The sequence below is a fragment of the Pezoporus wallicus genome, unplaced genomic scaffold (genome assembly GCF_028554395.1).
Source record: "Pezoporus wallicus isolate ANWC-B61680 ecotype Strahan unplaced genomic scaffold, APGP_CSIRO_Pwel_v1 contig_360, whole genome shotgun sequence".
Lineage (NCBI taxonomy): Eukaryota > Metazoa > Chordata > Aves > Psittaciformes > Psittacidae > Pezoporus > Pezoporus wallicus.
The window spans coordinates 2,376,790-2,399,406 of record NW_026640059.1 but is presented as its reverse complement, the minus strand read 5'-3'; the positions used below and the strand labels follow the sequence as shown (position 1 = coordinate 2,399,406).

Here is a 22,617-nt window from a genome sequence, read left to right as displayed (position 1 = left end):
TCTTGTGCATGCTGTTCAGCCATCTCCAGGAAAACAGGGCTCCATCACACATAATAGTGACCTGGGAGGACAAACACCATCACTCCAGCATCCCCCTTCCTTCTTCTTCCTCCAGCTTTATACACTAAGACATCATATGGTATGGAATACCCCTTTGGTCAGCTGGGGTCAGCTGTCCTGGTTGTGTCCCCTCCCAACTCCTTGTGCACCCCCAGCCTTCTTACTGGAGGGGTGGTTTGAGCAGCAGAAAAGGCCTTTGCTTCGTGTAAGTGCTGCTCAGCAATAACTAAAACATCCCTGTATTATCAACACAGTTTCCAGCACAGATCCAGACCATACTCCTATACTAACTACTATGGAGAAAGTAAAGTCTACCTCAACCAAAACCAGCACAGAGGACTTCGGTTCTCTCAAGTCAGACTTCAGAAACACAAAACTACAACAAGATCAAAAGAACATCTAGAAATACAGCCAACCAATGTCCTAGGATATTCACTCTGTCTTTAAAGGAAGACTTCAAACAAAAACTGTATTTAAATGTGTCTTTAAATAAGAGAAAGTTGGGCCCAGTCTCCTGGTAGCAGGAAAAACTAGCATCACATTGGTCTCATTTATCATAGAATAGTTTGGGTTGGAAGAGACCTTCAAAGCTCATCTAGTCCAAGCCCTCTGCAATGAGCAGGGACATCTTCAGCTGGATCAGGTTGCTCAGACCCACATCCAGACTACACATTTAACACCTAAAAACGGGAAACTGTTGCACCTGGTGGTTCTAGTGAAACACGAAGGTTTACAAATAAAAACCCACCCCACTCAGTTATGAAAGCCCCACTGGCACTTTTTCTTCAAGGGCAGAATACAGCCACCAGCACATACAAGATCCTCTTTCAATCAACACTTTATCAGCATTTTCTCTTATGGACCAATTATTCTTCTATTCTGACAATTTTATACTTACTTACATGCCTGAATATAGTCTTACCTGTTCTTACACAGTGCGATATATGGCACTTTAAAGAGCTGGGCTTTTGAGTGACTGTGTTTATCAGCTGTTCCAAGCCTGTTTTGGTGAAATGTTGCCAAGAAAAGCACAAAAACACATTGGTAAAACGCTGCAAAAGCTCAAAAAACTAACACAAAGATGAGAATTAACAAACTCTGAAGAATCACTAAACCGAAAGTTTGCTGTAGATTTGTGCTTTCCAAAGCAGCACCCAGGGATCCAATCACCACACACTACTGTCAGTGGCATCATGATTACAGATATATTCATGCTGGTAAACTCCCAGTTATTCTGAAAGCAAGAGCTCAGAGCTCAACATTCCCAAGTAATTAAATGCCAGCAGCATTTGGAAAACCATTCCTCTAAAAGGCAGGAAGGGGAATCATAACCGTGGATTTAGACCCAGGACTTGAAGATGTCTGCATCCAGAGCCACTTGAGGTGCCCACAGGGGCACACGCAGCCCAGTGGGTACCTGCCTGGCACCACCAGCAACCAAATCTCTGTTTCCCTTCAGAGACGCCTCCTTCAACCCAGTCAGCAGCTTACTTAGTAGTCAAACACTGACAGCTTCCACACCTGCCTTGACAAAGTCCGTGCTGGCCAGCTCTTACTTATGTTGTGTAAATTAAAGTTTTATAGTCAAAAGAGGCGTGGATACATTTTACATCCACATACCCTGAAAAATACAACCAGAAAAAACATTTCCAAGCGTGCTGAAAAGCAAGCAGAAACTGTAACTGTTTTTTTCCAGGTCTCTGCATTACCTCTGAAATTACACACCAAAATAAAGCTTTCAACCCTAAGGAATCAAAAACAAACTGAGCTTTCACCTCTCAAGCAGAGATGTGCAGCACATTTAAAGTATATCGGAGGGCTGGTTCATGTGAAATGATTTCCATCTCTGCACTTCCTGGTTGAAGCAACAAGAGTCAGAGGCATCAAAGCCTCGCCAGAACAGATTCACAAGTGTTTACTTCAAATTGCTGGAGAAGGGAAGCAAAGACAGCAGGGTACCTACAGCACTGACCCAGCATCTTGCTCAGAGGTTTCAGGCAGTTATTTCCCTCATCTATCCACAAAGGGAAAGTAAAGCCTACATATAAACTGTGAACCCTCAGAGGAAAGGCGCTGTGGAATCACAGCATGGTGCTTTAAACTTCCGAAGCACCTGGATGTGACCGCAGCCAGCATTTGCCAGAGCCAGGCAGCTAAACAGAAATGCATGAGCAGCTGATTTTGGAAACCTGGGACTGAACAAGACATCCCAGGACACCAAGTCCACCCTTCTGTTGCTGCCACTGAAATAAACTCTCCTCATAATCTTTCTTGCTGCCTTTCACCATGCTGGAGCTATTTCACAACCTTTGGGTTTAACTTAGCTTATTTATGACTGCCTTGCATGTTTCTTCTTGTGACTGTGTTTTTATTTTAAGAAGCTCCTTCCTTCTCGTGGTGTTTACAGCCAGCCCCATTCTCTCTCCAACTTCATTTTGCCAGGGACTTACTTAAGCTTTCAGTCTCTGCTCAGAAAATAACCTGTTCCCTAATCATTCCTGGCCCTGCTCCAGTTCAAGTTTATCTTTCTCAAATGTGGGTGACTGGCTCTGCATAAACTATTACAGATAAGATGGCAGGATGTAAACAGCATTAATACTGCTTTAATTTTTAAGGGAAGAAACTCTCCTGATTCATCCTGGAACACTGACTCTTTCATTCCCAACTTGCAGCAGAAACTCACAGGTTTAAATCCCCAGTGGCACAAAGTACCACACTCAGTACCGCTTCTGTTTCTCCACTGCTCAAGGCTAATCCCAGTTCTCCCATGGTCTAACCCCCTTTGTCACAACCATCCCTGCCAACTGCGTTTTACCAGCACACGTTCCTGATGTACCCATGTGCTTTGCGCCAGGCTCACAAAAAGGCCATTGCTGGTCCACCATCTCTCTCCCTGAAAAGCTTCACTAACAACCTCTCCTCAGCCCAAACAGTGCTAAAAGGGAAGTACTACTACCTTCTCCTTAAGGTCCTCCACTTGATACCAACTCCTTTCCCCAGTTGGGTAAGGGCCTTCTGCAGACCAGTCCTAGGTACTGCACTTGCTCCTTAATGCTCTTTCCAGCCTTCTACTGGCAGCTTTTTCTTGGAGACTATCAGGCTACCTGGATTTTTACTTTTAGCTAACACAGCCCCACATCATCTTCTATTCAGAAGCAGCAGCATTTCTTCTCCGAATGGCAGACCTCTGCTCACCACCATGTCACCAGACAGGCATCCTTACAGTGCTACTGCCAAATACCTTCCAGTTAGATAAAAGCACAACCTTGCACATTGAATTGCTGGCATTTCCCATGCAGCTAAGCCGATTCTGCTGTTGCATACATGACCAAGGTGTCTAAGACAGACCGACACCACTCACAGCACCATGAAGGCTGATTCCTGTTCACAGCCTTCTTGCCAGCAAATAAGCCACCCAGCTGAGCTTGCCATAACATTAACACATAGCCTGCATAGACATTTTTAGCCATTTTGCAATTACGTATGATTAAAACATTTTTAAAACTACAGATTGTGACAAGTCTGTGTATTCAAATCAGCGTCTCCTTTCCCTCCTTTTCAATATAAAATGCAACTCCACAACTCCCTCAGTAACTGGAAAATTAATAATCGTCATATCACATGGCTGAATACTCTAATTAAATCAGACTAGATCTAACCAGTACTCGGATGGACTCCTTGCAAGGCAAAGGCAAGACAAGTCTGAAGAAAGGCATGGCAAGGAGCTCTAAAGAGTCAGGATCTGAGCAATATGCAAATCCAGAAGGCAGTGACTACCAATTATCATCTTCTGTGGCACATTTCCAGAAGCAGTAGGTGTATTCCTGGCCAAAACCCAGCTCTAATTATACAGTGTCCACCCACTTCAGAATTTCAACTGCAAGTTATTTTTCATGTTCTCTTTATAAAATGTATTGACTAGGGTTACTGGCACAGAACAACTGATGCCTCCTGTCCAAGACCCGGTGCATTTGAAATGTATGACCCAAACCAAGTTGCTTTTATTATTTCTCATCATATTATTTGGACAAAAGACAGTATATTATTAACCAGAATTGACTAAGTCAAGGAGAAGCTTCACTGTAAAGAAACAAAGCTATGTATCACATCCAAGTTTTTACCAAGCTTCAATTTCTTAAATCAATGCAGATTGACAGCTAAACCTCCAGGGTCTGCCATCTGCCAGAAATGCTCCATACATCCGTCTTTGTTCCAAAACTGCCTTACTTGGGCAGCAAAGATCTGATCAATACCAAGATGAGCAATGGCAGTGACAAAACAACACCCATTCCCAGGCTGAAATGCCTGATTATCTACCGGTTTTCAGTGGCAGAATGGAAATACATTATTCCTGATACCCCAAACCACATCTCTGAAGGCTGAAGCACTGCTGAAGCCAGTTAATTTGAGAATGTTTTCACAGTAACTAAAATCAATGCTTTTAAGTCTTAGCCTTCAACAGAGAATCTGATACTTTTCTTCCCCTCTAGTGACTGCAGCCTATGCATCCCCTTATTCCACTGCAGCCTTCCTATTCGTTTTATACTAATTTCAATAAAGCCAGAACTATATGAAAAGGTTATGCAGAAGGAACTGGTGTAAAAGAAAGATTCCCTGAAGTGATGAAACATGTTTTTTAAAACACCATGACACATTGGGAAGGAGGTGTTTTCTCAAGTGTTCCGTGCAAGCCCTAGCAAAAGCATCTCAATCGGTTGCTGGGCTGAAAAAGTAAGTCAGTTTGAGATGTAACAGAGATAAACAGACACCCTCTACTAGCTAATGCCTCTCACCTCCTCTCTGTGTTGCAATGCCTCCACTTCCTGGACATGCAAGTTACACGTATAAATAGTGTTGGGCTGTGTTTTTTGTTGTTTAAAGAGCTGTTATTCTTACATAGTCACTGGCTACTGTTAACAGAACTAACAACTGTACATTTAAATAAGCCATATAAATACTTACCGACCAAATAATTATCATCCTTCTAGACACAGAGTGATCTATGTTCCAGTAAGTAAATGGAAGGAAAGTGATATAAAAAATCTCTTCACCCAAAGCAGCTGAAAACTTGAACAGGTAGTAGTAGAAGTAGTTCTTCACAACATACTTCTGTCCGCAAGCCTGGAAATGAGAAGATTTTAGAAAGTCTTTGTGAATTAGCCAATCATAGCAAATATTTCAGACTTTTTAACTGTTACAGTACCCAGCCCTTAAACCAAACAATTTGTTGGAACAAGTATCAAGAAATGAAGTTTAACTTTTTTACTAAGATGAAAGCTATAATGATAGCTCAACTACATTTGCTGCAGATCAGAAATTTACTCAAACTAATAAGGGGAGCAGTCACACTGACAAAGATTTTTCAAGAGACTGGATCAGTTTTTCCTCCAGGGAAATCAAGTATATTTCACTAAAGGGCAACAATGCACCAATTTTGATTTTTCTACAACTGCAGTTAAAGGGAGCTACCATTGCATTCACTGGAAATTAGTTCTGAGATGAAAAATAATAAACTGCAGTTACTGAACCATTTCATTTAAAATTTGCCTCATTATAGCAGGCAAATTTACCCTGATAGTCCCCGAAATCCACTGTCAGGTGCTGCTGCAACAGCATCCCCTGCACTGCTGTCAACACAGGCCTCTTCAACACGGTCCTGACCTCATGCTTCCCCACAGCGGGATGCTCACAGGGTCACCCTGCAGAGAGATACCTTAGCTGCAAGCTACATGGGAGGTGGCTGAGCAATTGCAGCTCATGAGCAGATCTGGGGGTAAACAAGGCTGTGAGTGGGCAGAGAGAAATGCTGCCCCCATCACCACCAAATTTGCACTTGAAGTAACCACCACCAGGTTGTGTCTCTACACATTACCAGCAGATATATTGCAAGTGGCATCAGGTGGCACTGTTCAGGACTTTATCAAGCTAGAGATTTCACTTTTCTCTGTATCTGGCAGCTAGATGATTTCACTAGATGTACCCCACCTAACACACTCATTTTCTCTTTTCTAAAAAGCTGTAGCCAGCCCACCAGAGATGGGAAGCCACACAGCAGTTTATATTAGTAAGTCCATGATGCTGGTTACTTGTGGAAGGGTTTGTAGCTGCTAGTACACCACTAAGAAGCCTTCCGCCTGTTAGCAAGAGCAACATGCAAGTCAATCGCATTTTATATAAATATCTGTACACTTCAGAAGAAAAAGGAGATATTGATATACATATGAATAAGACTTTTGATTTGGGGGGCAGAGGCAAGGGAGATAATCTAGTCTCTCTCCATCCCCCCCAAAATAAAGTAAAAAATAAATATTGAAGTTGGCTATGTAAATATGTGATGAAAGAGCTTTCTAAAGATGGGACCTGAGAAAGGATCATGAAGGTTTCAGTACAGACACATTAAGTTAAGATGTAGCTTTAACACAAGCTTCTAAAACTCTTCTAAGAGAAAAAATATTATGCTTGGATTGACTAGTATACCAGAGAGAAACTCATCCTACATGCTAGTGAGAAAATGTAAAAACTGTCTAAGGAGTCTAGACATGCAATTATGACTCATTGTAAAAGCCATTAGAAGTTCCAGTCTCTTAATCCGTTTTCAATATGGAGATGAGGCAAACTGCATGAAGACAACAAAAGCAAGATGGAAAGAAGCTGCATCCATTCACCTGTTGTAGGAAAAACACCACAACTTAAATTGACTTTTGCATCAACAAACAGAAAAGATGAGTCATAGGAGTGTTCCCCCATGTATTAATAATAAAGGTCACCAGTGAGTTACTGGCATCCCTCTAAAATAATGCAGAAGTTTGCTATGGCTGGCTGAATGACAGAGCAATCAGCCTAAGTGCAATTAGCAACTCTGATGCTTCTGTCTGAGATCCTGAAACTGTATTTGGTCACACTTAACATGGCCCCAGAGAAAGCCCTCTTCTAGCATCGCTAATTCCTCAATTAAGCATCAGTCTCCAATGTATTAGGAATTATGTGCTCTGGTGCTTTTGATCACAGATGGTCACACGTATCCCTAAGGTAACGCTTTTATACTTAGAACCTCATGGGATGAGGGATAAAACTTTCTAATTCCAGTAATCTCTTCAGTGGGGGAAAAAAATAATTTTTCAGGATTTTAAAAAACCCTGGAGTTCACAAATATTCTGCCAGCGGAAGGCAGAGCCAAGTCCTTCCACACCATTCTCAAAACCTTTCTTTGTCTTTGTGTCAGAAATCACCCCTCACTTGTTCGGTTTTGGGGTTTTTTTTAGTTGATTGTTTTGGTTTCAAAACTTTTTTTTAAGCACTACACCAGCAGTTGTGGACAGCCCAGCATGTGAGGCAGGGGACGCAGTGATCATACCTGTGACACGCGATGATGACAGCCACATGCTAGGCACTCAAGGTGTCACAGAATCTGTCCACTTAATTTTAGGTAGTGTCCAGTAATAAAAATCCAATGTTTTCAATCACTGCAATACTAAAGCATTGTAACACAGAAAGCCCCCTCTGCTTATGTTTATGTTTAGCTCCTTCTAACACTCAGAAGTTTATTCAATCTTTTCTTTTAAACAACTCTGATCTTCATTCTTGGTTAGTCTTAATGTACTGAAGCAACCTGATGCCTTCCACAGTCTCTGAAGCACTTCCAGTGAGAGTTAGCCCCTCCATCCATCTCCATTACTACTCAGTCTGGATCAGAGAGGTTTTAATGGTCAGTAATTAGGGCTGTAGAGAAAATGAGAATTTGCAGAACATTTCAGAAGCAAGGTGCAATGACCCACGTCATTCGCAGACACAGAAGAGAGGTAATTTCACAAAAACAGCCCTCCTCATCAACTGTAAAATAGTTCTTTTGAAAAACCTTAGCTACTCCAGTTACAACAGATTCATATGAATGTGTGAGTCTCCATAAATTAACTCCTCCCCTGAAGTACGGGCACAGAAAATGGCCAGTGCAGGTCATCCTAATTTCACAGTCTCTGCACACTAGTCCTGCATGGATCACACACAGCAGGTGCTGCAAGAGCATCCCCAAAACCTCCCTATGGAGCAGTAATGACAGGGCAAGCAGAGCAGATCAAACCACCACCATGGTGACTCTTGGGACACACTAACACACGATGACACAGCACAGCAGCAATCCATAATCTTAGAAAGTACCTACATGAGGAATATTCTGTAGCTGAAGTGAAGGAACAGCAGCTGAACCACTAATATAATTGATTTAAAAATGCATCTTTAGGCAGAGGTATACCCCCTAAAAGACAGAGGTGGGCGAGAAGCTGTGTAAAGATACCACTCCTTCCAATTCCTGTAGGATCTCTCGTCAGAGAGCTAAACAGGGACCGGCTTTCCCTGCCCCGTCTCTTGAGACAAGCTTTGCAGCATCAGACTTCTAAGGCTCAGCTCCTGACCCAGAGATAACATTAACCAACTTTTTGTTCTCGGCTCTCAATTACTTCAGATCTTACGGAAGACGTGAATGTTTAATTAAAGTTCTTTAAGTCCCTTGCTTCCCTACCAACAGAATTGCCTTGCAGAAGATCAGGCATTTCCCTCCCAAAGCTGCTGGTTAATGCACTGCAATACTCCTGTAAAGAATTTTAACACTGAAAAAAAAGGCACAACATTTAGAGAAGCCACCAAGGACCAGGCACAAGGAAAAAAGCCAAAAATTCCCATCTAGATGCTGCTGTGCAGAGAGACAATATAAATCAGACAACTGACTCCTGCAGGGCACTGCTGTGTGGAGTATTACCAGTGGGGGAAAAAAGCCTTCTGTACTGCAGTATTCTGAATAAGCAACCAGTTTTATGCCACCTTCTATGCTTATTAACTGTATCCAGTCAACAAAAGAATCCATCAGGTCACAACAAAAAATTAGAGATAGGTGATCAGATTTTGGAAAACAAAAAAAAGAAAAGCAAAAACCACAATATCAAAGGCTTCAGCTCTTCCATCCATCTGCACAGTGGAATGTCAGACAATTACAGAGGTTTCTGAAGATCCAACAGGCAGCTGAGAGCAGCCAGGAACATCTCCAGCCCCTATGAGTTCACCTTTCCAGAAAGAAGCAACACTGGAAACTCATCACTCCAAGAGGAAAGAACAGGGTGCCCCAGTGACGGATGCTGGTGTGGTCATGAACTGCTCACAGGGAGGGGTGGCGGGTACAGGGCTGGTGATGAGGTGAGGGAGGAGGAAAAGGAGGGATACACACACATAGGAGAAATTGCAGAGATACCTAAGACAGCAGAGAGGAGGGCAGCAGCACATGGAGCCCACAAAATGCACACAAGGAACCCCAAGGTATGGAGAAATCATGGAGAACCAAGCTCATATATGCGTGCAGCTTTTCCACTCTGTTCAAGCACTTTTAATATCAATTTATTCTTTTTCACCCTCCCCAGAGTGTGATGCAGCCACTTAACAAGGGTTGTCCATGTTTACATAATGTCTTTGTTGTTGCAGACACCCTGAGCTAACTGAAACCTGAGAAACATGGGGATGGAGACAAACACATCACAAGAAAGCCCTCCTGAAACACCATAAAGTTCTGGCCAGCTCTGCTATTAGCAGAAAGTGCTTGTTGACTAGCATACAAATCAGCAACTCACAGCTGTTGTACAAGTATTTACAGTGGCTTGCACTAATGGCATAACGAGTAGGGACATGGCCTTGAATCATCACTTGATGAAGCAGCAAGACAATCACTGCATGAAAAGTAACAATATGTGAGCTTCAAACCAGACAACCATAGTATTTTTAGTTCAATTGTCTCAGGCAAAGAATAAGTGGGGAGTCTAGAAACCAGTCAGACTTCTAGTAGCATTTCAGCAGTTTCTCAGTTCATTCAAAGCACCAAAAAAGGCCATCATGTAACGCTTTCAGCAAGGTACTCCAGCAAAGCAGTGCCACACAGCCAGAGGCACCACAGATGGCTGGTGGCTGAAAGGGGTCCAACCTTTGCAGTACCAAAGCCTGAGACCATTCAAGTAGGAAACAAAAGTGTGCCCAGAACTCCCACCAGCAGTGCCAAACCGGGTGCAATACTCACCCAGTTAACCTCTCTCACACCATTCATGTCTTTATTCAAACTTTCCCCTTCAGGCTGTAAAAGATGGTCAGCCAAGGCAGATACACACACCTGCACAACCATCACACACCTGGCAAGCCACAGCTAAGACAAGTCCAGGATGCAGGTAAGACACCTCAGTTTGTTCCTTAAGATTTCATTTTTTAATGTTCAGATTATTTTCACTTCCACTCTGATTAGCACTTGGGAAGTAGGCTAAATTATAGGTTGCGTTTCTGTATATTGCTCTGAAAGTAACATAATTAGCCCTCCTTCCTTCTGTTGAAGAACACAGGTAGATGTAACAGAACCTGTCAAGTTGTTTAAATATAAAATGGGATAAAAGTGGGGTAAAATAAGACTAGAGTAGACAGAACACTTGTTCAGGCAATTAATAAGAAGAATCAATGAAGAAAAAATTGATTATGTCATCTTTCTAAATAAAAAGTCATCTTAATTAAAAAAAGAAAAGGCCATACATGTATCTCAGAGACATAGCAAATGGCTGCTAAAGTGACTGCGATTGCTTCTTAAGAACTATGCCTGCAGCCAGTTGGAAGGACAGCTTAGTGTTTCCTGAAAGACAGCCTAACAAAAGCCTAGTCCCCTAGTCCAGCTTGTCCACCAAGGGCAGACACTTTACAGTCCCATCACTCTGACAGAAGTTTGTCTAACCTGTCATTGCCAACATCAATGGTGGAGGCTCCGCTGCTTGCTCCTGGCTATCTCCAAGTGCTTTGCTTTCCTGCCACCTAGCCTGGAACTTTCTTAGTGGAATTTATGACTATTTTCTTACCTACTGCAGAGGGACAAATTGTTTCCTTCCTCTGAAGGCTGACACAGGAGAAGCTTGTTACAAGCATTCCGAAAGGACATAACTGTCCTCTCTTCCCGTGCTTAATCACCTGCTATTTGTTACAGAAATATTTAGCATTTTCCAGACACAGCACTCAACATGCCTGTCTTGAATAACAGTGCCCAAAGATCAGACACAACACAGTAATGCTGAAGGAATAGTCCTGCACAATTTCATTTGTTTTGCAGGCTGGTTTTAGAATACTATGCCACCGGTGAACCATGCACAACCTGCGATCTCTTCTAACCTCCATGGGTAGCACTACCAAGTCTATTGTTTCTCATTCTGCAGTTCAGTATTTATTACACCTGCTTGTCCAATAGGTATCTGTACCTACTGAGTAGAAGTCAATTTTCAACCACACCTTCAGCTTCACAAGACTCTTTGATTTCTGTTCTCATCCTCCAGGCTACCTGCAGCTCCTCCTAAATTCATCTCACCTGCATTTACAGCTTGTTACTTCCACATGGCTACGAAACCTATTCTGAAGAACCTCTGTACTCATTGCTTCCCATCAGAAGGTGTTCTTCATGGCACTCAAGCTTGCACATCACTCAATTTCGAATACTCCTTTCTTAGCAGATGCCTGGAATCTATCCATGATTCAGACAATCAGAATAGTCTGGGTTGGAAAGGACCTTTAAAGGTCTTCTAGTCCAACCCCCAACCTATCAGCTCATACACTTTGGAGCTTTTGCAAGTTGCCAGTAAAGAGGCAAGACTGTCTGATCATCTCCACAAAGTGGTCTCATGGTATCAGAATTATCTTTCAGCCCTTTTTCTCCAATATAATTTGGAGGAACAAAGAGATTTACCTGCCACCATGGTCTTCAGACTTGCAAGCAAAAAATCTATACACACATCCCTGACAGAAGGTAATGTCCTCATCTTTATTTTCTTGCATGCTCTTTATGGAAAGTTGCCCCTCTCATGGCCATTCCAATTGCCCAAGTAACTCCTCACACATCCATTTCTTTGTTTTTAAACCACTGATGTGTGTCAACAGCATTTTCCCACCAAGAAAGCCACACAAAACCTGCATAATCTTGGAGCAAAATCTTCCTAATCTGGAAAAACTTGGAGCAGATTCTCCTGGAAGGCATGCTAAGGCACATGAAAAACAAGGTGCTTGGTGACAGCCAGCATGGCTTCACTAAGGGGAAATCCTGCCTGACCAATCTGATGGCCTTCTATGATGGGGCTACAGAACTGATGGACAGGGGCAGAGCAGTTGATGTCATCTACCTGGACTTGTGTAAAGTGTTCGACACTGTCCCACACGACATCCTTGTCTCTAAATTGGAGCGACATCAATTTGATGGATGGACCACTCAGTGGATAAAAAACTGGCTGCATGGCCACACACAAAGAGTTGTGGTCAATGGCTCAATGTCCGGCTGGAGACCAGTAATGAGTGGCAGCCCTCAGGGACTGGTGTTGGGACCGGTCTTGGGACCGGTCTTGTTCAACATCTTCATCGCTGACATGGACAGTGGGATTGAGTGAGCCCTCAGCAAGTTTGCCGACGACACCAAGCTGTGTGGTTCAGTTGATATCCTGGAGGGAAGGAATGCCATCCAGAGGGACCTTGACACGCTTGTGAGGTGGGCTGATGCCAACCTCATGAAGTTTAACCATGCCAAGTGCAAGGTCCTACACCTGGGTCGGAGCAATCCCAGGCACAGCTACAGGTTGGGAGAGAAGAGATTCAGAGCAGCCCTGTGGAGAAGGACTTGGGGGTGCTGGTCGATGAGAAAATGAACATGAGCCGGCAGTATGCACTCACAGCCCAGAAAGCCAACCGTATCCTGGGCTGCATCAAAAGGAGCATGACCCGCAGGTTGAAGGAGGTGATCCTGCCCCTCTACTCTGCTCTTGTGAGACCTCACCTGGAGTATTGTGTGCAGTTCTGGTGTCCTCAACATAAAAAGGACATGGAACTGTTGGAACAAGTCCAGAGGAGGACCACGAGGATGATCAGGGGACTGGAGCACCTCCCGTATGAAGACAGGCTGAGAAAGTTGGGGCTGTTCAGTCTGGAGAAGAGAAGGCTGCATGGAGACCTCATAGCAGCCTTCCAGTATCTGAAGGGGGCCTATAGGGATGCTGGGGAGGGACTCTTCATTAGGGACTGTTGTGAAAAGACAAGGGGTAACGGGCTAAATCTTAAACAAGAGAAGTTTAGATTGGATATAAGGAGGAAGTTCTTGGTGGAGAGGCACTGGAATGGGCTGCCCAAGGAAGTTGTGAATGCTTCGTCCCTGGCAGTATTCAAGGCCAGGTTGGACAGAGCCTTGGGTGAGATGGTTTAGTGTGAGGTGTCCCTGTCTATGGCAGGGGGGTTGGAACTAGATAATCTTGAGGTCCTTTCCAACCCTGTTCTACGATTCTATGATAAGTAGGGCTGCGTGCATCTCCTTCTTGATGAGCACTGTGAAGGCAGTTCACCTCCTTCATCCTCTCAGCCCTGTTTTGCCAGCCAGAGGATAGGTAGGTTGGATACTGCTGTTTCAGGTCCCCTGACAGAAGCGACGGGTGAGCTTCCTGTGTGCTTCAGCATCCTCCTACATTCCAGGAAGGACCGGCCAATTATTACAATAAGGAAACAACAGGGCAAGAGAGAGGCAGGAGAGGGAAGGGCTCTTCCAGTTTTACACTGGAAGAACAGGTTTAATTGCATTTTAATTTGAGATAATTAGATTGCAATTTTGCAGGGTGCACCATGGAGCCTACACCTGAAAGTGTCCGAGGAAGTCACGTTAAGAGTTAGGTAGCTGCAATGTCTGTGGACAGAGGGAAGAAAATACATGAGTTAAGAACCAGAAAACATAAATTACAGCCCGTTCAGAGGGACAGGAACTCCAGCTTAGAAATAGAGATCAAATTTATCTGAAACTCAACATGTCCCCAAAGGTTGAGTGTTACTGAAAGTGTTTTTTGATAGAAGAAGGATGCGTCACACAATAACAGTTTTCAAACTGCACAGCATTAGACAGCCACCCTGCCCACACAGCAGCTCCCTGCAAGCACCACCACCTCTTAATCTTGACTTCCTGCCAAAACACATGAGTCAGAGCATTACTAGGACCTGCATGGCTGATAGATACCCAGGCTGCTCTCCAGAGGTCCAGAGGAGGAGGAGTGGGAAGCCCCTCAACTCATTTTTTCTCCAGTGCACCAAGTTTGAGTAGCTCCCAGCTGTTGGGAGCTTCTCAACAGAAGCATGTGGGAATGGCCAAATGACCATGGAGAACCAGAACTTCACTGTTTTGTTTCTTTTCAGAGCAAAAAGCTTGTTCTCATCTTAAGACTTGGTTTTAGAAATTAACTATAGCCTGAAAATCTGCACCACAGATTAGTCACATATTTCTATCCAGTAGCAGCATCATGAATTCAGTCAGTTTGCTTTTGCACAAAGATGAGTTCCACAGTGGAGGTCTATTCTGAGAGGTACAGAACAGCAAGACTTCTGGAAGATAAGTGGGCAGAGTAACACCACACCATTTTCAGACAACTTAATTATTAATCTGTTCTAATCAGGCACTAGCACAGGGGGAAAGTGACTGTTTCCTTAGCAGATAGTTCCAGGATTCAAATCAAACAGCAGGTTTCCAAGGTAGTGCTGCATAAGTATCATTGTAAATATGCAAGTCCAGACAGTCATGCAAAGACCACTGTAAATAAGAAAGGACCCGATATTTAAATTGCAGCCATGACTGTAGAGAGGCATGCTGGAGAACACCTCAGCAGTCAGCCTGCCCCTGGGGACAAGAGCCATAGACAAGATGCTCTCAATTCACCTACTGCCTCACTAGTAGTTGCAATTAGTGCATGCCACCCTGCCATACATACCCCCTTCTCCTCCCTAAACCCCTGCTACAGCCTTTTGCTTATTCTGTCCCCTAACATCTATGGGCCTTATACTGGTCAAGGGACAGGTTTCTCGCTACCAACACCTCTGAGCCCTTTCCCATGCAAACATTTGGTCTTTGCTCTTGTGGCATGACTGAGGTGTCTGACACCATCTTCTCCTGCAAAATGAACTACCTCAACACTCTCCCTTTGCACAGAGAAATGGCAATGGGGAACACTGAAGGCAATACACCTGATTAAACTGGTTAGCATAAGTAAGCAGCTATAATTACATGAAGTCAGTCTGGCTGCAAAGGGAATAACGCTGACCTGGTCTGATGTGACAGAATTACCACTCAGCTGTGTGCATACCAGATCCAGCAGGTTCAGGGAACTCTATTAGCAGTAGCTTGCAACAACCAATTGTCTCCAAAAGGAAGAACTAAACACATTTTCTATTTTTACACCTAGTAATAAATACTCACAAATACAGCAATACTATAAAATAGTAATAAATCAGCAATGTAACTATATATTATTCACATACCTCTAAATCTAGACCAACAGCAGTTTACCTTGGAAAAAATTAAGTTACAAGTGATAACTCTACTGAGCTGATCTGAAGCCCTATAAAGCAAGAGCTTGACTGGCCATTTTAAATTAAAATCTCATGGTTTAGACAACGCTACCTGTACATTCTAGACAGTAGATTCACTTGCCATAGCAGTCAATAGTCACCTTACATTGCCCAGATGACCCATAAATACTCCCTGCAGAGCATACACACAAAGTAAAATAAAAGAACTGGCTGTTTAAGGAAATTTTCCAGGAAGAACAGATGTTCTCTGGCTCTCACCCATTAAACCTACTCTGGTTCTCCAGAGACAGTAAGGAGAAAAATGACCACAGACAAGCTTTTATTCTTCTGGTTGATATCTGAACTAATGGCATAAGATATTCAGCAGAACTATAAAACAGTAAGTGGCTCCCCTCCAAGCAGTGGAATTAATCCTAGGATTCTGATGGCCCCTCATTCTGAGGTCCAGCAGATCCAAAAGATGAGCCAGGAAGTGCTGAGTCACAAAGCACATCGTCATCAGCACATCCCAACTTGGGCTCCCAGCACAGCCCCTCACATGCTCCCCACACCACCACCCACCACCCAGCCAAGCAGGACACCCCTTACAATCAGTGAGAGAAGTTTCACAAACCTCTGTTAGCATCAGGTGGTTCTGCAGCAAGATCTAGAAGATGACTAGTCACTGGTAACAAGCAGCACATACCTAGCTTTGCTGCTGCCTGTTGTCCTGAGAGGACACTGGTCTTCTTGTTGAGGAGCAGCAAATCCACTGCTAACAGATCTACATAGGGTTGCCACACACTGCTTGAATATTGGATGCAACTATGCTTTCCTTTGGAAAACCAAAGGACTAGCACTCATATGGCTGGCCAAATCCATCTGACAGAAGTCTCATTCATATATCCTTTACCAGTCACTTTCCATGGGAACCTTAAACCAAAACTCAGGCATGTGCAAGGCAAGCAAGCTCCCTCAGCAGCCACACTTGGTACAGGAGAAATGAACACTAAGTACCACAGCAGCAGAAGTGATGCTGAGGGATGCAAGCCTTGTGCTCAGCCCATCAAAATAAGAAACTAGATTTCACATCTCTCCAGCTGCAGCCCAAACCAAGGAACTTCCAAAAGTTCAAGTATATTCTCTAGGAGGACAAAGCAGTTGAAGCAGAAATGCCTTGCTGCCAGCTATCCTAATGGTGCCCAAGGGCTTTCCTCACAAGAGTTTGCCTTGCCTGCTGAACCTATGTCAGCTACTACCAACTTAGTGCTGCATGGAAAGGGAAACACCATGAAACTGAGTAAGCCAGTAGTATGACTGAAAAAGGAAAAGCAAGACTGTGGGGCTGATGAAAGAATCTGTTGCAAGAAAGAGCCACAGAAAAGAGACCTTGACTCAAGCTCCAAAGCAAGTCTACTTCAGATTTCCAGACATCCCATCACAGCAAAAGTAGTGCTGTCTTCTATGTCTTGCCAGTAATCAACTATATTCTGGGGGATTGCAACATCTGAGATGGATGTGCAGTTTTTACCTTTTTCATTCATTTTTGTTACCATCACCTTGCTGTTATCCCGGTTATTAGCTTCCCCACCTAAGGCACAAGCAAGAACTATACAATCACTAAATGTTTGTAAACATTGCACCAGTTCAGAGCAGTTCTGACAGTTAAGGTATAACTACAAAGTAAATATGAACTGTACACCCTCAAAGGTAGTAAGAGAGATCTCCAGAGATGATAAAGCATCTGGGAAAAGGAAGTGGAGAAAAACAAATCCCTATGCAGAACTCTGAATAAGAGATTATTTTCTTTTATCTTTGCTCTTTTTAATTCAGGCTATCGATTTCAGGAGCAAAAGTCCATTGGGAGGTTAGAGATAAGCAGAGCTCCACTTTTTAAATATATGTAATGCTTATCTGGCCACTCACTTGATCACCAGAAAAGTCTTCAGAAAGTCAGGCAGTATCTAGGCGTACAACTTGAGGACTTCATACAGAGCTTCAGGAAAAGACATCTTTCAATCAGTTTCAGAAATAAATTCCCTGCAAATCAAACCAATACCAGAAAGGAGTACAGAAAACAAGTATCAGCTAGAGACAGGATAATTGCAAAAAGTTACTGTCTTTCCTTCTGCTAAGGAAACAGTTCCTTCTCTAAAGGCTCATGGGTTCAATACTCAGTCCAAGCCAGGGCATAAACCCAGTCAGCATATTGAACTAGCGCCATTCTGTAAAATCCTCAGATACCCGAGTTTTCACTTGAGGTATTATACAGTGTTCCTAACTGATGTAATAACCAAATGAACAGCAAGAACATAGGCTAGGCAATTGATTCAATACTTAAGAAACACATGCAGCCCTTGCTGTCACATCTAAGCATTTCACTCCTTGCCTTGTCATGTTGGGGCAGTTCCTGTTGGGAAGACAGGACTGAATTACAAAGATTCAGGAATACAGCCACTCATTGCATTGCTGACCACTGTAAAAATGAGGTCTTGATGTTTATTTTTGTTTAAACACATATAATCTGCAGGTTATATGTGAAAAACAACACTGATGCCTCACAAGCAGTACTGCTGACAACCGCAAAACAAATGTATGCAGGTAATTAAAAGTGTTCCTTCTCTCAGAGAAAGAGCTGTCTTGTCTCATCAAGGATCTCCCCCCTCTCCATGCAGTATGGCATCCATCCTACTAGCTGTGTTCATCCCCTCCCAAATCACCACCAGCTGCCAGCCCTCACAGCCCTTTCCTCAGAGACCCTCCACCTTGGCACACAATCTAGCAATGTCAGATGCAGGGGCCCAAGAGCTGGTACAGAAGAAAAGGGATAATACCCTGGAGAAATGGAGCTGTGGCAGCCCCAGCATCTGGCCAGACATTCACAGCTTCTTCACTCAAGCATGCAATATACTGTTTTCACAGGTATAACCTATGGATTGTCCAAGAACTTACATAGGAGAACCCAAAACCCTTGAAGACTACTGCATTGTGGCAATAAAGACAAAGTATTGTTAAAGTTACTACCTCATAGAAAGATTCTGTCCTGATAACACAGACCTTGAAACTCCCAAGCTTCAGGAGGGGATGTTTAAGCTGAGCACAGAGCTGCCCAAGGTCACCAGGACTGAGATGCAGGGGCAATGCTTAGGCCCCTTTCTGCAAACACCTGTAGCTAAGAGCAAAAGGATATTCCACTGTACATAGAAAGTTTATGGCTGAGGAGTCTGCTATTCATATCAGACTCCTAACCCCACTTCTCTGCAGATACATCAGGGCAACCTGGCTCATTCAGCAACAGAGGAGCAAGTGCGGTTTTTGGCATAAGGATGATCCTTATACACTTTTTGCACCTCCTGCAGGTTACAGAAAAGCCTCTTTGTAAAAACGGATTTTTAACAGGAGCAGAGAGAGTTTGTCTTTACAATTCCAGCACACCATTGAAACACCATTCAAGCTGTTACTCCCATCTCCATCTTCTTTGGGTTTAAACCTAACTTTCACATGTTTCAGAAGTGAGCATCCCTATCATGTGAAAACAAACTCTTCTGCTTTTACCTCCAGGTCTCAGGGAGCCTCACCCAGGACATACTCACCCTTCACACGAAGGTAGTCATGCCTTATTTTGTGAATCACAAAACAATTGCTCAAGGTGAACAGCTCTGTTCATGGAGCATTAGCTTGGACAGTATTTTAGTATCAACCTTGTTACATTAACTGCATCGCTGTTCAAAAGCAAATCATAAAAATAAGTCTTTTAAGCGAATTACCTGCACAGTTTACCAAAACTAGAGTTTACTGTAGCTCATAAGTAACCACACTGAAGGACTACCCCAATTTCCCTTATCTTCTAATTGAGAAAGAGTCAAGTGGCTGATGAAGAATTTTAGATGCTTGAAACGGGAGTCCAGAGATGTAGAACACAGAAGGGTAAAACAGTACAAAGGGTTGTACTGGCAGAGTTGCAGTGTCTGAGCCTGGCCCGTGTTTATTTTGCGGGTTGTTTGGACGACCATTATCACACTTCCTTTCCAAAAGACAGCACAATGTGACCTGCTAACGAATTCATGTCATTACAGTAAGAGAAAAAGCAGGTCATCCAACCTGCACGCATCGGTTGCGTCACGCTCTTCCCTGCTCCCTTCCGTTACACAACCGCACTACACACCGTGGGGGACGCCGTGCCCTGCCCGGACTCAGGGAAGCGGGGGGAGCTCAGCCCGTCTCCAGCGGGACTCAGTTGCAGTGAAGGCGCAGACATGACCCACCGCAGGCGCGGGCACGGCTGCCTGCTGCGCTCCTCTCCTGCGCCGAGCCCCTTGCAGTGCGGGGCAGAGCCGTGGCCCGGGGAAGCACACAGCAGGTGCACCCCACTGCAGGGGGATCCGCGGTGAACGGAACCGGCTCCGCAGCCGTGCCCGCGGGAAAACTTGCAGCCGGGGTGAGGCTGCGCTGCTGCTGAGGTGCCCCGGGTACCTCCGCAGGCAGACCCACTCGCACCGGTTATCTCGTGTCGGGGGAGCAACCGGACAACCTCGGAACTGCCTCCTCAGCGGGGTCGAGATGAAGCCGGCGTGCGGCACCGCAGGGCGCTGTCACTCACAACGGGGCCCCTCCGTCCCGGCTCCCGCCCGGGCAGACGGCAGTATGCTTGAGACCCCCCCCGGGAGCCCCGGCGCGCACATCCGCTGGAGGCGGCTCTGCTGAGTCACGGCCGAGCCCGGCCGCCCCCCGCGGCACTCACCTGCGGGCCGCTCCGCACCCTGCTGGGAGGGCCGCGGCCAGCGGCTGCCGGGCGGCTCGGCGCGCCCGCGCCGTTACAGACGCCGCGTTCCCGTGCCCCCTCCGCGGGGTCGCCGCCGCTGCCGCCCTCCTCGGCGGCGGGGAAGAGCCCGCAGCAACGCTGGAAGCGCGCCACGGGCTGTGAACTGCGCAAAGCGCGCAGCAGGCGGGCCATCCTGCCGCAGCCACGACCCGGACCGCGCTGCGCCCCGCGGGGCCGCGGCAGGTGCGCCGCGCCGCGCCCCGCCCCGCCCCGTCCAGCAGGTGCGGTGCCCCGCCCGGGAGCGCCCCCTGCCGGCCGGGCCGCGGCAGCCCCCAGCCCCGCGGGAGAGTGTGAGGAGCGCGGCGGTCCCCACCGCCCCGAGAAATTCAGCCGTTCCACCTGGTTTTGTCGGTTTGCTACCCTGGTAAAAACCTGGATGTAATCTGCCTTGAGATAAACGCCACTGGCTTCTTAACGTAAAGATAAACTGCCCTGGATCTCATCAGGAACCCTTGGAAAACTCTCTAAGAAAGAACAGGCAGGCAAGGAGGCTGCAGCGGGGAGCCTCTTCCCCTCCCAGGGCCTGCCGTTCGTCACCACTCCACTGGGTGGAAGGGCTGTTCGGTCTTTTCTCCCATCAGCTCCCTCTCCGATGTAAGGTGTTTCCTGGGCTGCCCCCGGTTTCAGTTTGTCCCATCTTGGAGTCAGCATTTATTTTTTCTCTTGAATATGTATATGTATGTCTTGTACACATATGCAAGTATGGATATGCATGCATCTCTCTTAAACACAGCCATGGACTTTCCCAAAGAAGAGCGATGTTCTCACTTCGAAGATACCCCTCAAGCTCCTTGGGCTGTGAAATTTGCCACAGATGGTGATTACTGATTCCTGCTCTTGAAACATTAAGGACCTTAGTTTTATTGGTGCATTTGGGTTTTTTAGAACAGCCCAGTTCTACCCTCAGGAATATATTTTGTGCAAGGATTGCAGAATCATCATTTGCTTAATGTAGGCTCATTGCAAATTTGTTACATTTTTTCCCTCTCAAATAATCCAAATTATCCAGGATTGCATCAAAGCTTTTCTTTCCAGAGCCCTTGAAAACCAAAGCCGAGTTCCATGTCCCCATGCTGTTGCTTGGTCTGACTGCAGGAGATGCTTACTCAGACACTCTCGCGATGGCAGGGTCATCTCATCACCTGTCCAGAGCCCAGCCTGGACCAGCTCTGTAGCCTCTGTGAGGATCTGCAAGGATGGATCTTCTTCACTCATAGAATCATATCATAGAATGGTTTGGGTTGGAAAGGACCTTAAAGAGCTAGTTCCAACCCCCTGCCCATGGACACCTTCCACTAGACCAGGTTGCTCTAAGCCCAACGTGGCCTTGAACATTTCCAGGGATGGTGCAGCCACAGCTTCTCTGGCCAACCTGTTCCAGTGCCTTGCCACCCTCACAGTAAAGAACTTCTTCCTAATATCTAATCTAAATCTATTCTCTTTCAGTTCAAAGCCATTCCTCCTTTTCCTGTCCCTACATACTCTCGTAAAAAGTCCCTCTCCATATTTCTTGTAGGACCCCTTTAGGTATTGCAAGACTGTTTTAAGGTCTCCCTGTAGCCTTCTCTTCTCCAGGCTGAACAACCACAACTCTCTCAGTCTGTCTTCACAGTAGAGGTGCTCCAGCCCTCTGATCATTTTCATGGTCTCCTCTGGACTTGCTCAAGCAGATCCATGTCCCTCTTGTGTTGGGGGCTCCAGAGCTGGATGCAGTACTGCAGGTGAGGTCTCACGAGAGCAGTGTAGAGGGATAGAATCCCCTCCCCTGACCTGCTGGTCACACTTCTGATGCAGCCCAGCATATGGTTGGCTTTCTCATTTTCTTTTCACTCCTATACAGACTCCAGGGCAGACTCCATATATCTCATTTAATTGTTTTGTGTGATTCATTTCTCTTCTCTGCAATCTTATATCATCTGAGGTTTGCCCAACCACAACTCCAGGTGACATCTTGTTTCAAGTGCTTTCCTCATTGCTTGTGTACACACACACTCATCAGTGGCTGTGATGATAGGGTTGCCACTCACTTTTTGGCAGAACCAGTTCACATGGGCTGAGGAGGGAGGCTGCCCGTCCCAGCTTGGTTGTATGTTTATGTTGTTTACCTGAATGAATTATGCATTGTTTCCTTTGGTTTGTTTTTTTTTTAATACCTGTATAACTTAATTATGTGCACTCCTAAGTATCTGGGAAGCTTTTCTATTCTTTTTCCTCTGTCTCAGACATGTGAATGTCATGATTTAACCCCAGCCGGCAACTAAGTACCACCAGACACTTGCTGTGTCCTCCCCTCTAATGGGATGGGGAGGAGAACTGAAAAAAAGGTAAAAGCTTTGGGTTGAGATAAGAACAGTTTAATAATTGAAATATAAGCAAAATAT

General features: G+C 45.1%; 1 protein-coding gene across 4 annotated transcripts in view; it reads right to left on the bottom strand.

The window, feature by feature from the left end:
• Positions 1 to 20,390, bottom strand: part of SGPP2 (sphingosine-1-phosphate phosphatase 2) — a 36,900-nt gene extending 16,510 nt beyond the window's left edge. For 2 of the 4 annotated variants that reach the window (XM_057417187.1, XM_057417188.1), the window contains exons 1-3: positions 20,233 to 20,390; positions 20,156 to 20,199; positions 5,023 to 5,181 (exon numbers count right to left, since the gene is read on the bottom strand). In XM_057417187.1, coding sequence (XP_057273170.1) covers positions 5,023 to 5,181; positions 20,156 to 20,199; positions 20,233 to 20,368 — 339 coding nt within the window. In that variant the 5' untranslated portion in view covers positions 20,369 to 20,390. Of the gene's footprint in view, positions 1 to 5,022; positions 5,182 to 20,155 lie in introns of those variants that run through there. The other 2 variants (XM_057417185.1, XM_057417189.1) reach the window with 2 other exon arrangements.
• Between the last annotated feature and the right edge of the window lie 2,227 nt (positions 20,391 to 22,617).